At 38.2% G+C, this 16972-nt stretch overlaps 1 protein-coding gene and 1 long non-coding RNA gene across 10 annotated transcripts in view; one reads left to right on the forward strand and one right to left on the reverse strand.

Annotated features, from left to right (window-relative positions):
• The window catches only part of LOC129057664 (uncharacterized), a 43933-nt gene extending 38241 nt beyond the window's left edge, over window positions 1-5692 (forward strand). Inside the window, exon 5 of the long non-coding RNA XR_008522330.1 lies at window positions 5470-5692. This is a non-coding gene — a long non-coding RNA (uncharacterized LOC129057664). The remainder of the gene's footprint in view (window positions 1-5469) is intronic.
• The window catches only part of CTNNA2 (catenin alpha 2), a 1140166-nt gene that overhangs the window by 67762 nt on the left and 1055432 nt on the right, over window positions 1-16972 (reverse strand). For all 9 annotated transcript variants that reach the window (NM_001133576.1, XM_063713280.1, XM_024241972.3 and 6 more), the window contains 1 exon segment: window positions 6443-6594. In NM_001133576.1, the coding sequence (NP_001127048.1) occupies window positions 6443-6594 (152 nt within the window).

Below are 16972 nucleotides of genomic sequence, written 5' to 3' on the forward strand. Positions count from 1 at the left end.
TTATCAATTTAGCTCAGATGAGCACAGTGACATTAGGGATCATTCTCTATTTACAGGTAAGTAATACAAGGTGCAAAGAAGTTAAGCCATGTGCCCCATATCCCTAAATTAGTTAATAAAGAACCAGAAGTTAGATCTAAACACCCAGGTGTGTCTGACTCCAAACATACTTCTCATTATTAGTTTTTGTTGTAGTTTATTCACGTTACAAATTTAGCAAGAACTGAAGTTGTAAAATTGCTTAAAAAGAGTAGAGTTAGATCAAGATCCTTTCCAATCTATAAAGTCAGTGATAAGGAAAAGATAAGAAAGAATCCATAAGCCCAGGAATAAAACACCTTTCCATCTTCAATGGCAATAATAATAGGTAACTGTGCATTAAGTGCTTACCATGTATGTGTCTGTCAATGTTTTTTCTAAGTGCTTTACAGGCACTAAGTCATGCAGGTTTCTTAACACTCCTATGATGTAGACATTATTTTCTCCATTTTCCAGGTAGGAAAACTGAGGCATGAGACGTTATAGCTTGCTCTAAGGCTTTGCTAACTCTATGAGGTTAAATTCGAAAGGTGGTAAGGATGGTGCACAAGAGTGAGTGAGTGAATCAGTGTGAGATTAGCCTGACAGGTGATGGTCTTCCACAGACTGCCTCTTGGCATATAGTAGGACCACATTCCAGGGCTTTGTCTTTCAAAAGAAAAGAGCAGACCACAAGGAATACCGATGATGTAGTTGCCCATTCCCCATCCAAAAGGGCACATTTTTATTCTGCTGGTTTCTTTGGCTACCACAGTGTAATTAATCAGGTGTGGTTATTGATGAAGGCTTGAGATTGGTCAGACAGGCATAAAATGGGGTCCTTCATGCCAATATCACGTTATGCCTAGTAATTTTCCAAGCTTTGGCATATCACTCTTGTTTTTCCTTCTCTCTCACCATCAACCTTATTAACATTCACTCAGTCATCTACAGATATTTACTTTCATAGGAATATTAAAATAAGGAGAGAAGAAAGAGGTTTTGTTCTCATATTTTATTAACTAAAGCAGGGGTACAGTAGGCAGAGCCCAGTTCAAATAACTGGTTGTATTTTTATTGTGGACAGAGACAATATTCTCTGATCATTCCTCCCTCTTTTGCAGTGTACTGTGGGACAATTATAGCAAGTTGGTAAATTCAGCTGACAGATGAGATGACAAGATTACAAGCGCTTTTTGTCATTAGTTCTTGAAAGAGAAAAAGTAAATCGAAAATCTCATTCAACAAAAATAAGCAGAATATGACAGTTCTTATAGTACTGTGTCCAAACATTTCAGTGATCTGTGCATTTAGTAGATGAGTCAATGACAAACCCAACCTGGCAGCATAAGGCTAATAATGATGAGTTTTTATTCAAGAGACAATGGCCCAAGAACCAAAATAAAGAAAAGCATTAAAATCAAAAGAGATATTAACCTGGACGAGGACTCAGGGGACCTGCATGTTTTGACCTAACTCTGCCATTCACAAGCTATATGTCTTTCACAAGTCACTTAGTTTCACTACTTCTGTGTCTCCCTGCTCATAAAACAGAGATTATAATTGCTATTTGCACTTTCTGCCCCAGAGGACTGCTAAGCTCAGATGTATAGGAAAATGCTTTAGGAACCATAAAAATTAACTAAATTCATAAATGATGGTGATAATTACTGTGCTTAATAATAAAATATAACACCTAATAACAACAACAGCAATAATAATGGCAATCATTGTTTACCACCCACTATGGGACAGGCATTCAGCTAAAGAATTTGATCCTTACAAAAACCTAATGAAATAAATGTAATTGCCATTTTATAGGTGTGTGAACAGGCTCAGAACTGTTGAGTATATTTTCCAAAGCATCACACCTAGCAAGCGATGGAGGTGGGGAACAAGTTGAAGGTTTCGGAGCCCATGATTTTAACCATCATAAATACCACCAGGCAAATAGATGAGCTTAAGCTATTTACATGTACCTTAAACATGCAACAAACCCATCCAACTCATCCATATAAAAAGTTCTGTGCATGTGCAGTTTGCTAATTGCATGTGAGTATGTCTCCTACTCATGGCATTATTTTTTGAATTACACATTTTTAAAACTATGAGTGCTATTTTTTAGTTGGTCAAAGACCTCCATGAATTAAAGGAAACATGGGAAATTACAGAGGGTCTGCAAATGGGCCCTGGAAGATTACACTTGTATTATTAGATAGTGTTACAGGGTAAAGGAATAAATAAAATAAATAGTTCGCTGTACTGGAGGATAGAGACTGAGGGTGAAAATTCTATGTGCTCTTTGGGAAGGCTTTTTTCAATAAACAGAAACTATTTAAAGTCTACTCCTAGTTTCCTGGTTCCACTATGTTTTGTTGTGGAAGTGGGTCATATCTGTAAAATGGCACAAAGTATTCAGACTCCAAAATCTCTCCTAAGAGTCTATGAGATCAACTTGTGCCCATTACAGGGGCCCAGGGAGATCATGTGGCTTGACCAGGGTCATACCACATGTCAGTTGCAAAACAGGACCCGTTCACCTGCTGCTGGTGCTCTATTTCCTCTGCAACAGCCTCTATAGAGAAACAAAGTGAGAAAGTATTGAAGGATTCAGTCATTTCACCTGGACATGTGAGTTGTTGAGTATATTCTACAAATGAGACCTGGTGAAATGACTCTGAATCCTTCAATATTTTCTCATTTTTCATAAAATGTAATAAGAACCATTGAAAGAAAGGGCCCAAATGTGTATGAGAATTTCACTGGGAGAAGGCTGAGAATATAGGTTGGCAGGAGAGCTTGAGAGATGCATGAGGTAGAATTTCCCAACAGAGCTCAACACCACTGGAATGGGCTGCAGACTAGAAAATCAAATTGGAGATCTAAAGGTAAAAACAACAACAACAACAAAAAAACAAAAACAAAAAACAAGAAAACAACAACAACAAAATGAAAAAACTCCCTAGTCAGGAGTGATTGGCGACCAGCAACTCTGGCCTGGCCTTGATTATTCCGGAGGTTCCTAACTGATCTTGCTTCTGCTCTTGCCCCATACATTCTGTTCTCACCAGCATAGCCATGGTGGTCCTTTTAAGGTCTAAGTCAGATCACACTATTCCCCTGCTCAGAACCCTCCAGTGGCTCCCAACTCATTCAATAAGGTCCTTAGGTCTCTAGGTCAAGTTCCTGGCTCCAACCTTTGCACTTGCCATTCCCTCCGCCCGAAACATGCTCCACCTGAGTACCGTTATGGCTTATTTCTTCTTCCTTCTCCCAGTATCTTCTCAAATGCCACCCAGATACCTCCTTTCATAAAATCCATGCCCACCAGAAGTTCTATCCCCTTTAGGCTACTTTGGTTTTCTCTGTGGCACAATGTTTGACATTATATTTCCTTGTTTATTCTTTGTCTCCTACCAGAGGAATAGAAATCCTGTGAGGTTAGAGACTTTTGTCCACTTTGTTCATCTCTGTATTTAGGGCAACTCCAAAAGTTTGGACATCTAATAAGCTTTCAGCAAATAAATGAATAACCAAGACAATTACCAATTTTTAATCATACTGAACTATTTCTAACTAATTAATAAAACTAGACACCTTAAGAGGCCATGTTGATTAACATATTTCATACAGAATTCAAGAGATGTCTACGTGCTACCCTTGAAATTTTAAAATATCTGGCAATGCTCCAGGGCACCTTGATACACAGTTTGGGAGATGTGAAGTTAAACTGTAACCTCTGCCTTGAACCGGGAGGTTCAGGCAATTCTCCTCCCACAGCCACCCAAGTAGCTAGGATTAAAGATGCGTGCCACCATGCCTGGCTGATTTTTGTATTTTTTTTTTTTAGTAGAAACAGGGTTTCACCATGTTGGCCAGGCTGGTGTTGAACTCCCGACCTCAGGTGATCCACCCGCCTTGGCTCCCCCAAAAAACCATACATATTAAAGAAGGTGTCTTTGAACACAAACTCACATAAAACAAGGTTAAGTATTGATCACTTGATAAAAGTGCAGCCAGAAGCTCACAGTAACCTAACCCTGTATTTCTGCTAGGAGCAATGATTCAAGATTCACAAATTTGGTGTTCACAGTGAATTTGCAGAACACTAACTACTGTAAGAAATGAGAAATGACTATATGTTGGTCTGCCAGATTTGCATATATATTTTTAAGCCACTTTGTGGGAATAATCAGAAAATTCCTATGTACCTAACAGATCCCAATGGACAAGCCTCAGGAAGAAGCAAACACACACACACACACACACACACATACACACACACACACACACACACACACACCAAAAAAAACCACACAAAAAAACCACAAAAAAACCCACAAAAAAATGGTTTCATGGAAGAGGGGTAGAGTAGATTGCTCCAACAGAAAAGGAAGGTCCTGACAGCTGAGGCTGGAATATAGTCAGAACAAGCTTTGTCTACTTCAGAGGGTTGCCTGGAGCTGGCCTGAAGCACTCGGATACCAACATCACCATTAAATACGTATTGACTGCCAAGAGACAAGATGATAAAGAATTTGACCCTTCAGGGTCCTTTCTGTATTGTTTTTGGGAAAAGAAAAATCTTTCTTTGCAGCCTTTGGGAAGGAAGGAGCTATGGTCAAATTTTCTGGGAAAGAAACAATTCTACTTGTCCTATTGTTTATCTTCCTTAGCACAAGGGATTTTTTTAAAGTAGACTCAATCATTACATTCACAAAGAAAACCAAGAAATTATTTAAGTGCAAAATGAAGCCATTTGGGTGCTGAATGGAGAAGGATTTTAAAAATAACAATTTGTATATACTGTACATTTCTCTCCTCCTAAATTTTAAGTGGTGTGAAATCCATCTAATCAAATCATTTGAAATGTCGAGATAGAGAAATGACACTTTATGTGACAAAGATACGACATTTTATCTAAAATTGTGTGTATGTGTGTGTGTGTTACAGCTCATGAACAAGTAAGTGAATGATGGCTATAAACTTTCTCAGCCTCCCAGATGAATGGTTGTCACGTGAAGGCTAACAAAGCAGAAAAATGGCAAAAGAGGGAATATATCTTAACGATTACAGTGGGATTTAGTACCAAACGCTTTGAAAATATAACTCTCATGGTCTATTACTTTATTTCACAAGTTAGTACAAAAATGATTTAATTTGTTATGGGCCTAAAAGGCTGACTATTTTTCCTTGCCCTCTCTTCCAATTCTTATATCTCTTTTCTCTGTCCCCCTCCCATATTTCTAGTCATCTGTCTCTCCCTCACTTACACACACATACATGCGCACACACACACACACACAGAAAGAGAGAGAGAGAAAGATTTAGGCTCTGTGCCAAACAAAACACCATAGTGTGCCAGGAAATGATATTTTGGATACATTTGGTTAAATAAAATATATTTTTAAAATTATAATTAATTTCATCTTTTTCTTTTTGCTTTTGTAGTGTGTTTACTAGAATATTTTAAGTTACAAGTGTGGATACCATTCTACTGGACAGCATGCTTTTGGTATTAGAACTGCACAAGCCCCACCTCTGCTTCAAACATAATAGCAATAAATGTGCTTTTGCATATGCAGTATATTTGAAGAAACAAAGATTATTGTGTGGCCAATAAATATGTTTGGACATTACTATGCTAAACTGCTGGTAAGATAAGGGGAAAAAAGTCATCTAATAATGGATTATACAGCAGTTAAATAAAATGAGGATAGCTAGATGTCTTAACAGACATATGTGAATGTGCCTTGTGGGTGAACAAAGAAAGTTGCAAATGATACTGTATGAGTTTTTAAATCAACTAAAATATATATTTTCTATGCCTGTGAATATATATATTAATCATTTAGACAACATTTTGGAAGACACACCTACCTAACAAGAGAAGTCTGAAGATGGGAAGATAGTGGAATGGGTAATAAGAGGTTTGATGTTAGGCTATCCAGCCTTATTTATAATGTCTGAATTATTTTTATACAAAGAGAATGTAATTATGTATCACTTCATAGTTGCATGATAATAACTGTTATTATTATGTGTTATTATAAACACTACTATGCAGTGTAATCTTCATTTCTTTCCAGCCCATGGTCTTTGGATCCTGATGGGAAGAGTGTTAGCAAGAGGTACAAATGGAAAATAGCAGGGGTATGCCTAAAGGTTGTATGAAACTGAGGAAATAATACCTGCAAGAAGTAGGCAGGGTGTTGCCCTTCAGAATACTTGGTGCTCACTTGAGCTCGTTGATATTACTCATCCCTTCATAAGTATAAAGCTCACCTTGTCTGACTAATAAGGAGCCAAACGGCTTACCAAGTTAAACTCAGTAATTACAAAATAAATAACAAATAAGACAGTTAGCTCTTTAGTTTCCTACTAGGAGATCTGACCCACTCTGAGCTACAGAGGCCTCACATACCCTGATCATCAGCACAGCCTTTCTGATGTCCCGAACGCCATCATACACCAGGCGAGAGGCATCGATGAACTCATTCTCCTCAAATGGTTGAGGAACGTTGGCACTCAGGGCTTCAATGGCAACCTCTACTTGTTCAGCAAAGCGTGGCATCACTGGGTTAAAAATAAAAAGCAGAGGATTAGGCAATTTTTCTCTCACTACCTCTTATTCCAGCTCTTGGGCAAAGTGGCAGGTCCTCGGGCATTCTAAAAGTTAAGTGGAGCAAAGACACTCATCTGTCCAGTTTGAAGTGAGCCCAATTTAGTAGTCTTTATGACAGTTACCTTGGCAGCAGGGAAAGGAAACTTTCCCAATTGTTATTCTATGCATGGTGATGGTTTGCAAAAGAGAAAGTTTTTGAAACCTGCGCACAGTAGTGTGGTGTAGTGTGGTGTAGTGTGTGAATATAGTGTTCATGTTACCCTAACCCCAAACTGAGTTGTATTTCTGCTGGTTACTGCTGGTTACTGGTTACTGCAAATCCTTGGCCACGTTTTAACCTGTTTCTTTGTCTATAAAATATAATAAAATCCTACTTCATGATTCAGTGGGATAATGCAAAAAAGTTTTGGGTGGAATCTGGCCCTTTGGAAGTACCAATAAATATTTAACTAATATCGGATGTTACAGTCATAGCTGGTGAGTAGCAGACCTTAACCCAAATGGCTTCACAATCAGTGTGGATGAAATGATACAACCCTTCCCACTTTTGTCAGAAATGCAGGACTTGCGACATGGGGGAGGGGAGGGTGGAGCAAGGGAAGATGGGGAAGGACTGTGTAATAGAAAAGAGGGAGACAGACACAGCACATTTCAGCAGAAAGGCCTATGGAAAGAGAAGACCAATGGGCTCAAAGATAAAGTGTTCCATCTTACCAGGACCACCTGGATGTGAAAGAGGATACGTATATGAATTTCTAAAATGCTGACACTTCGTTCTTTTCACAGGGATCCTGCACACACCCTAGAGATTTGTGGAAAGTAAACTCAGCAGAGTGTCTGGAATACCTCCACTAACTTCTCAAAAGATGCTGCTGATTCACTGATTCTCAAAAATTATAATTCAATTTTCTCAGCTATTATCCTGTAACAATCAATTTGTATAGTAAATGAAAGCCAAAAGCATATTCGTTTTATTTACAAGGATGATAAAATAGAAACATCATTCATCTGTTTCCATTCCTGAACTTTCATGCCTGATTCGTCTTTATACTCACTTTCACCCTCTGTGGATACTTTAATATCCATTTTGATCCCTGTGTGAGAAATTCTGCTAAATTACTTTACTCTCTAGGGTCAGAGTATTCAAGATAAAACATTCCTGGAAAAATGTATTTCTACCAGGAAAAGATAGACTTAAAAAAGGAGGGGAAGACAGCAGGGTTAGAGGAAAACTGTGTGCCCACACTTTAGTAGAAATTATCGAAATCACAGCATGCGTGGGGAAATCTCCTTCTATGGATGAATTACTATAATTGGTTCTCTATATTACTTGAATTTTTCATTTGGGCTTTTAAGCTATATTTAGATAAAAGAATTTGGGAAATATTAAGCTGTACTGCCACAAATATGAATCAAATAAAACTATATTTCTAAAAACCACTGCATTAAACTCAGACAATTTGAGTTATTCATTTGTGTTGGGAATAAACTTTTTTAAATGACTCAATAGTGAACATGAAATTATCTTTGTATATATTAGAATTTGAGAATAAGTATCTTCTTAAATACAATTACAAGTTCCCTCTTTCTTAAACTGAGTTATATTAATGCCATTCCATGATGTCTACGTTGCCATGAGTATGACCATCAGTGATGTTATAGTTCTATGTAATACTACAAAGTAGCTTTCAGAGGCATAAAACTGTTTATCCCTATGGGTATAACTGATAAAGAATTAGTGCTCCTACATGTACATAAAATAAATAGACTAATCCCAGAAATCAATAAGGAAAAATATTAAAAACTGACAAATAATTAGTACACTCAGTTCACAGAAAAGCAATCCATATTGCTGATAAATACACAGTGAGACTTCACCCATAATCAGAGAAATAATGCAAACAATGAGATGTAATTTCATACTTATCGGCATAGGTAAACAAATTAAAGCATAGTATTAATCATATTGAGCATGCAGACACAATGGTACCCTTCTACTACAGATGCGAGCACAATGGTTACACATTATTTCGGCAAGTGCTTTGACAAAATCTAGTAAAATCCACTCCCTGTGATTTGGGGCATTCTCTAGGGGCTTGGCCAAATATTAACTTCGAAAGAGATACTGATTAGGAGGGGTAAGTAATTGTACATTGGAGTCACAAAAATGTTTTTGTGTCTCTATGGTTACAGTTGTTTCCTGCTAGGTTATATATTCAAAGAGTTAAGAAGAAAATTATACAAAACCTGAGAATGAAAATAACTGCTTTAAGGGAGCTCTGTCAACAGTATCTACTCCAGCCCTATTCTGAATCCTCCAACTCAGGAACCACTTTGATATGCTCATTGCAGATCCACAGACAATACATCTGGGTGGGATAAAACAGACTTAGGGATGTGAGTCAGGGGACAGTCAATATATTAAAGTGAATAAGCCCTGAGGTCAAAGTTTGAGTGGGAAAAACAATATCGTTTGAGTAGGAAAGGAAACATCATTTGTGAAAAATTTTTAAATACACAAATGAAAACTCTGCATAATTTAAACATATATATTTGTATATGTTCTTACATGTTCTAAAAGGATACATACCACTTTAAATATAGTAGTTACCTTTGAGATGGAAGGAGAGACATTTGTTATATTAGTCTCTGTTCTTTTTGTATCTTTGGATCTTTTCATAATTCACGTTTAAAAAGAAATCAAATTATTCTCAAGGTTGTACTTCTTATAGAACTGAGCTCTGAAAAAATAAAGTTCTATCACATGGCCCACAACATGATAGAAACCAATGTGAATATCATTAAGTGGGGAAGTCCCTCAGAAATTGTGACTGTGATCAAACACTTAATATTCTGTCTTAGTAACTGCCAACTAAGAAGCTGAGTGGGAAAATGCCCACCACTCAGACCCCAACCTGCATGAACACACCTCTATTTGCATGAAGACCTTCTCGAATATAAAGGGGTGAGAAAGGTTATAGTGTTGCTTTGTTTGTGCAAGGTCACCCTGAGGAAGAGATGGGGAGGAGGACAATGTAGAAGGTGACATGCTATTAGGTTGGTGCAAAAATAATTGCGGTTTTTGCCATCTTGCTAAAACCACATCCTGGCCTGATACTGCACCCAAGGGAGAGAGAAGAAAGCTAAAGCCTAAATGGCCTGTTTTCATAGGGGATGCTCTGCAACTCAGAATACATCTAGTAATGCTGTGACACCTAGTTTGGAGAAGAGGATTCTATTTGCACCAGCATGGCATACATTATCTCTCTAGTGAGATTTGGATGGTAGGACTTTGGTATAAACAACAGTGTTATTGACCTGGGATTGTCAGAAGTGGCAGAAACAATGAATTTTTATGAAGAGATTGGAACAGAAATACCATCGACCTTTCAAGGAAAAAAAAAACAATAGGGGAGAGGGTGCAAGTTCTTTATTTTTAAAATAGGGGCTCAGAGTGCAATTGAGCCTCAATATTTAAACCATCTTATTATATTCCTTGGCCAGTAAAACATAAAACTCGAACTCATTCAATTCATTATATTTACTGTAACTGACAAGACATCTATTTTTTTCTTACCATAAGTCAGTGTTTTTCTGGGTCTGACCCTTAAGAAACTCTTTCTCTGAGACCAATCCTAAGCACATTCAATATTTATTTAGGGATTGGTCAACTGCTACTGTTCTTTAATCACCAGTATCCCTGGTCTCCACATTGCTGCTCTTTGCTCATTTGGTCTTATCCTATTCTGCCTTTAAGAGTGATGAGGCTGGGCACGGTGGCTCACACGTGTAATTCCAGCACTTTGGGAAGCCGAGGTGGGTGGATCACCTGAGGTCAGGAGTTCAAGAATAGCCTGAGCAACATGGTGAAACCCCACCTCTACTAAAAATACAAAACTTAGCCAGGCATGGTGGCGGGTGCCTGTAATCCCAGCTACTCGAGAGGCTGAGGCATGAGAATCGCTTGAACCCAGGAGGCAGAGGTTGCAGTGAACCGAGATCACACCACTGAACTTCAGCCTGGGCAACAGAGCAAGACTTCATCTCAAAACAAAGAGTGATGAGACATAAAAACAAAAGTTCACAGAACAATGACCCATCTTGAAAGAACCTAAGATGTTAGTTTGACTATTAATTTTTCTAATACTTTGGTAATGTCTAAAAAAAACTAGGCTGGGCGCCATGGCTCATGCCTGTAATCCCAGCACTTTGGGAGGCCGAGGAGGGTGGATCACGAGGTCAGGAGATCAAGACCATCCTGGGTAACACAGTGAAACCCCATCTCTACTAAAAATAGAAAAAAGTAGCTGGGTATGGTGGCGGGTGCCTGTAGTCCCAGCTACTTGGGAGGCTGAGGCAGGAGAATGGCTTGAACCTGGGAGGCAGAGCTTGCAGTGAGCCGAGATGGCGCCACTGCACCCCAGCCTGGGCAACAGAGCGAGACTCCATCTCAAAAAAAAAAAAACTAAATACCCCAAAAGTAATACTGAGACAGAAAAAGTTTCAAACTTCCTCAAATATGATGCTACTTCTGCTTCTCACTAATTAGGACAAAATGCAGCATTGCCTTTGTGATGCACACATTGTGTATTAACAGTTTTTAATATAAGAATATAAATAGAAGCTTCTTTCTGCTTTCTGAATTACATCCAAAAACTGTAGGCTCCACTTTACAGTTATTTATCAGAAATGCTGATTTGTTCTTAATAGCTTTTGTTTGAAAGGGTGATCAAATTCAGAGATAAACTTTCAAATTCTAGCTATATTTCTGTATGCAGCGCACACACTAGGCCACAAAACGATGACATTCTAGGAGTAATGAAATCAGAGTTAAGTATGCATATAAAAATCAACGTCGCATCATTCTAGTGTTGATCGAGATCCTAAACCAGAGGTGAGAAAATTCTGGAATAAATTCTCCTGAGACACGTCAGGGGTGAAGTTTCAGAACACAGTGTGAGTCAGTTAAATGAATGAGAAGTTGTGTTAAATATTCAACTAGGACTGCTGACAACCCAAAGGGCAAAATCCAAGGTCAACCAAAGGTAGTGGAGATGAACAGCCAGGTAACCTCGCTACCCTCAGGTATATAAAAGGTCCTTGCCCCTGCTTTAAGCATTCCAATGATTCCCTATACTACAGAGAGAACTATAAAACCTCTTTATCAAGAAACAAACACAAAAAGCATCTGTTATCTGCCTATATGGTTCTTGTGTCTTTCTGTCTCACCCCTCATTACCACATATTCTCAAACGTTCCAATTAGACAGAATTACTTCAATATCTCCAAATATGAAATGGACCCATAGCAACATATCCATGAATGATTTATTCTCTCATACTGAAATGTACATACTTGTCATTGGCCCAGGTGAACTCCTCCTCAATCTTCAATCTCCAGTGTAGAACTAATTGCCATTGTGAAGCTTTCTTTAATCCTCAGAATCCATAGTAGACAGTTCTCTACAATTCTCTGTAATTTTATAGCAACCTAATCTCACACACACACACACACACACACACACACACACACCATTACAGCACTCGGTATACTGTATTAGGCTAGTTCATTGGTATTTCTGTATGTCAGCTGTTTCACACATGAGTCGCCTTCCGGCGGAGACCATCTCTGCTTCATTCTTCGCATTTAAACCCTTGTCCTGCTTCTAGCACAGACAATCTATCCAGCTGGGTAGAGAAGGAAAAGAAGTAAAAGAGTAGGACAGGAATAAATGGGGAAAATTAAGATGAAGAACTCCTTTGTCATACAGTATTTCAGGGACAAAATGAGTAGCGTCACATTTCACATACCAAGTCTCTCTTTTTCTGCCCATCATTTAGCATTGGTTCAGTAATTTTATTAAAGAGTATCACGAATCATTTAACAAGTGATTAGTGGGCATTCTGGGTTTGGTCTGTAGGGACCTTTCAGAAACCTGAGCTCAGGATTCTTTCAGGACTCTGCTTCTTCAGAAGGAGCATCACCATTGAGAAAGAAAGATTCATAATCCTATTTTCAACTAGTTCACCAAGGCCAGTCAAGCACATCTGCATGCACAGGGGTCACCCAACTGTGGTGATGCAGTCATCCAACACACTCTGAGTGTGTTTCTTGCACAAATTTTATTATGGAGCATAGAGAAAAGAAAATAGACAAAGCCCCTGTTCGAGAGAGATAAACAGTTTAGTAACTGTTAACACAAAATAAAAAAAAAAAGAGCATTGAAAGGAATCTAAAAATAAAATAAAATATCACAACAGGGATGGAATTGCAGCTAATTCCAGTGCAGGAATTAGTACAATATCCTCCCCCCATCACAGACAGTCACTGAGCCTCTACTGTAACAGTTGGAATTCGGTAAAGATTAGGGAAAGATCAGAGTAATTGGAGCCAGAAAATATTAATTTGGAGGATTACTGTGGGGCCATTCCAGTGTCCCCTATACCAGGTAAGTGGTGTTTGATGTTATTTCTACAGGTAAAGTATTCTTTCCCAACAATGGTTCCTGTCAGACACTGCTAAGGGATTATTCAGGTGGCCCCTAATTAGATGACAGAAGAGAGGGAAAAAAAGGGTAAAAGAGACTGTGATATAAACTACCAGAGCCCTAAAGTTGCCCAAAGGGGACTCTGACTGGCATTTATAAGGCACTGGGTGTGCCTTGACGATTCCACACATCCATGAAGCATAATCAGTTGAATGACGAGTTAATGGGTGCAGCACACCAGCATGGCACATGTATACATATGTAACTAACCTGCACATTGTGCACATGAACCCTAAAACTTAAAGTATAATAATAATAAAATAAAATAATAAAAAAAAGAAGACCGAGTCTGAAGTTCCAATTCACAGTCAGTGTAGAAGTAGAAACTACCCCAAACTGAAGCCGTAACACCTCTCTCCCTTTAGTTCCACTTAAGAACAGAGGACAAATCATAGAAGCTGGCCACCATTTTATATTAGTGATTTTAGTAACGAATGTCATGATCATAAATTAAGTTAACAGAAGGTCTTTAAGTATTCCCCCAATTCACCCCTCCACGGGGGACTTTAAAAATCCTCAGCTCAGAATCTTTTTAGAGATGTTTGGGTGGGAGCATTACCTACTAGGCAAATGGATCTATATGTCTACTTCACAAATAGTGACTATTTTATTTCTATGTGTATTTATAGGTGTGTGCCTTCCCTAGGAGGTACAAGGGTGGCCGGAATCTCATTAAAGCCCTTGGCTAAGGGTTCATACACTGTTCAGAGCTTTCACTTCCACCCCTAATTTTACACACATGCACTCGAATCTTGGTTATGACTTCTGACACCACAGGCTAAAGAGCTTCTTCAATTAATGTTTGAATCTCTAAACCTAAGTCAAATAGAACTTTTCCTGATGATGCCATTAGTTTCTTATTCCCTTTGGCATGCGCACTGATCTTTGAATTATGTACCAGCTTTGTCTATGTACCATTCCCCGACTCTTATCTGTTCTCTTTGACTCCAACCCACTTCTCCAATCACCTTGAATGAATCTAGGCCCTTCCTTCTCCACGATCTAGCTCTGTTATTCCTCTGTCCCCCTCCTGTCCACATACTGCATGGCTTCACTTTGCCTCAGTGGATCTTTTGTGCTCTAAATGCCACTGCACAAGGTAATAGGGCTATTATACCAGCATTTGAATATGTCCCTATTAAGTCCATGTTGTGGGATTTGTCCACATACCCTAGGACTGTTTTATCCAGTTATGCCATTCATTACCCTTATGGTCTCTCCTATCCTCATGTATCTGCAAATATGCATGTGTGATAGATGCCTCTGAGAGGGCCCCCAGTGATTCCTCTTCTCCTGATATTCATGCCTTTGTGTAATCCCCTCAACCTTGAATGTGAGCTGGAACTAGTAACTCACTTCTAACCAACAGAATATGGCAAAAAAAGATGGGATGCCACTTCTGAAATGAAAAATGATGCTGGCTTCTGTTTTCTTACTAACTTGGTTACTTAACTCTGATAGAAGACAGTTGCCATGTTGTAAGCTGCTCTAAAGAAAAGCCCACGTGGCAAGTTAAATTTGGGGGTAATTTGTTACACAGAAATATATAACTAATGTAGTATGCTATGCCATAAGTAAAACTATCAGTAAAAATAGCTATGCCCTAAGTAAAAATATTGATTAAAAAAATAGCTAGCAGGACACATGAAAATTTCTGTTTAATTGTAACAACGATGCTTGATCTACATTTCAAGTATATTTACTGGTTCCAGAAAAATGTGTAAATGAATCTTGATATTTAATTTTACACGTTATTAAACTAATTTAAGCCTCAGTTTACTCAGTATAAAACAGAAATAATGATCATTGCCCTTCAGGGTTTACATAAAGATCAGAAATACATTCAACAAGTTTATTACTAAATTTTATATGCAAATCTAAGCAATACTCTAGGCACCGGGGAATCGAGTGGTAAATAACACAAATACGTAATGCCTTGGAGGCACTTACAAACAAGTAGGATGCATGTCAGATGATTACCACACTGCCTAGCACAGGAAAGAGCCACAGTAAATGCTTCTTGGGGCTGTCTTCGCACCATGACTGTCTGCATTTACCCATGCGCACACTGTTTGTTTCTACCAGGCAAAATCACCTAGTCTCTTTTGGAAAGAACTTGGAGGTACAACCATACGATTCACCATGGAAAAAAAAAAAGGTGAGCATAATGGGACACAGCACACCAATTAGTGGTGAATCTGAAAACTGGGAAGTTGGTACAATTTGTTTTGCAAACTGAGCTTCCCTAGTTCTATGCCCTTCTCTCCCCTCAGCAGCCCCGTATCATCCTGGTGACAGTGTTGCATTTTTAATAAGGAATTTCCTGTGAAATCTGCCCTCAGGACAAGATTTGATAAACTTGCTCCTAGAACTTTGCTTTTTATCTTGCTTGCCAAGAAGGCCAGTGTTAAACACTGTGTTCCATTATGACCTCCCCAGATCCATGAGGAAAGAAAGTTTTTGAAAGGCTTTACCAACAAAGTAGTAACTTCCAAAAAATAAAAACAAAACAATTCAAACTCAGCTTGCCTAGCCCAGTTGAAACAGTTTCTAATCAGCCACCCAGTTTCATCCAATATTCTCTTGAAACTATTTCCCTTCTATCTCATATTTACACTACTTTAATTACTTAATTTACATCACTTGATTGAATTTAAATCTTAAGTGTCTTCAAATGCTTTTTTAAAATGTGGCAGAGGCAATGTAGAAATAAACCTTACATACTTTCTCTAAATTTCAATCTTCCTCTGCCTTGACCAATGATATACTAGCTTCCCTTCTGTCTTGAGACATCAGGTTAGAAGTTGAAAATTGGAATCCAGGAGCAAGAACAACAGTACCCTGGCTTAATCTGCTCCCTATTCGCTGCTATTTGTCAGCTGTTTCTACCTCTCCAGACAACTATCATCATCTTGGCCAGTCCCAATTCTTCCTGCATACATTCTTGGACTTCCTTTCATCACAGTCAATCATCCCACCTTTGTGGGAGTTTCTAAAGGCTGCCATTTCCATAAATTCATGTTGGGAAAATTATAAATGTATATTTCAAACATAAATCAAATTTAAGTTCCAGAAGGCAATACATAACCCATGAGCTGAACTGTCTGATAAAAGATGAAAAAGGACTGCCTAGAAGAAGGGGGTAAAAAAAAAAAAAAAAACTCTAAATTCCATTCACGACAACTACCCTAAAAGAATCAGGGAGCATCCATCTGCTCTTGTCTAGACACAAATTCCTTTTCCTGAGGAAAGAAAATGCTTGCTTGGAAAGTTTTCTTCTATTTTAAAATAAGCATTTCAAAAATAATCACAAATGGTTTATAACTTAAAAGGATGGCACATTTAATTCTGAAACTTAAGGAACGAATAAAGTATCGAGCATGAGCATGATGCCTTATTTAGCTTAGTGTTTGTCAAAACCTAGCTTAATAAATACAGTCTAATTTGGCATCTGTGATGTTTAAATACTTAGATTGCATTAAGATGTAATAAAGTACTTGCTAAAAATTTATTGCACATAACTTAAAAGATTCTTATCTTGTTCATTAAGTATGCAATTTAAGGAGGGTTTAATCCCCCAGAATAAGGTAACTGTGTCATTATGTTACTCATTTATATTAATAACATCTTTGAGTTTCAACTCTTAATTAAAGCTGCAGGTAATGGAGAGGTAGACTCAGATCTTAAGAGGTTAAAATTTAACAAAAACATGCAAAAAGTCAATACATACACACATGCCTCAGGTACTAAGATGGACAGAGGACAGATATAAACATTAGGAC

This window comes from Pongo abelii, chromosome 12 (genome assembly GCF_028885655.2).
Source record: "Pongo abelii isolate AG06213 chromosome 12, NHGRI_mPonAbe1-v2.0_pri, whole genome shotgun sequence".
NCBI lineage: Eukaryota > Metazoa > Chordata > Mammalia > Primates > Hominidae > Pongo > Pongo abelii.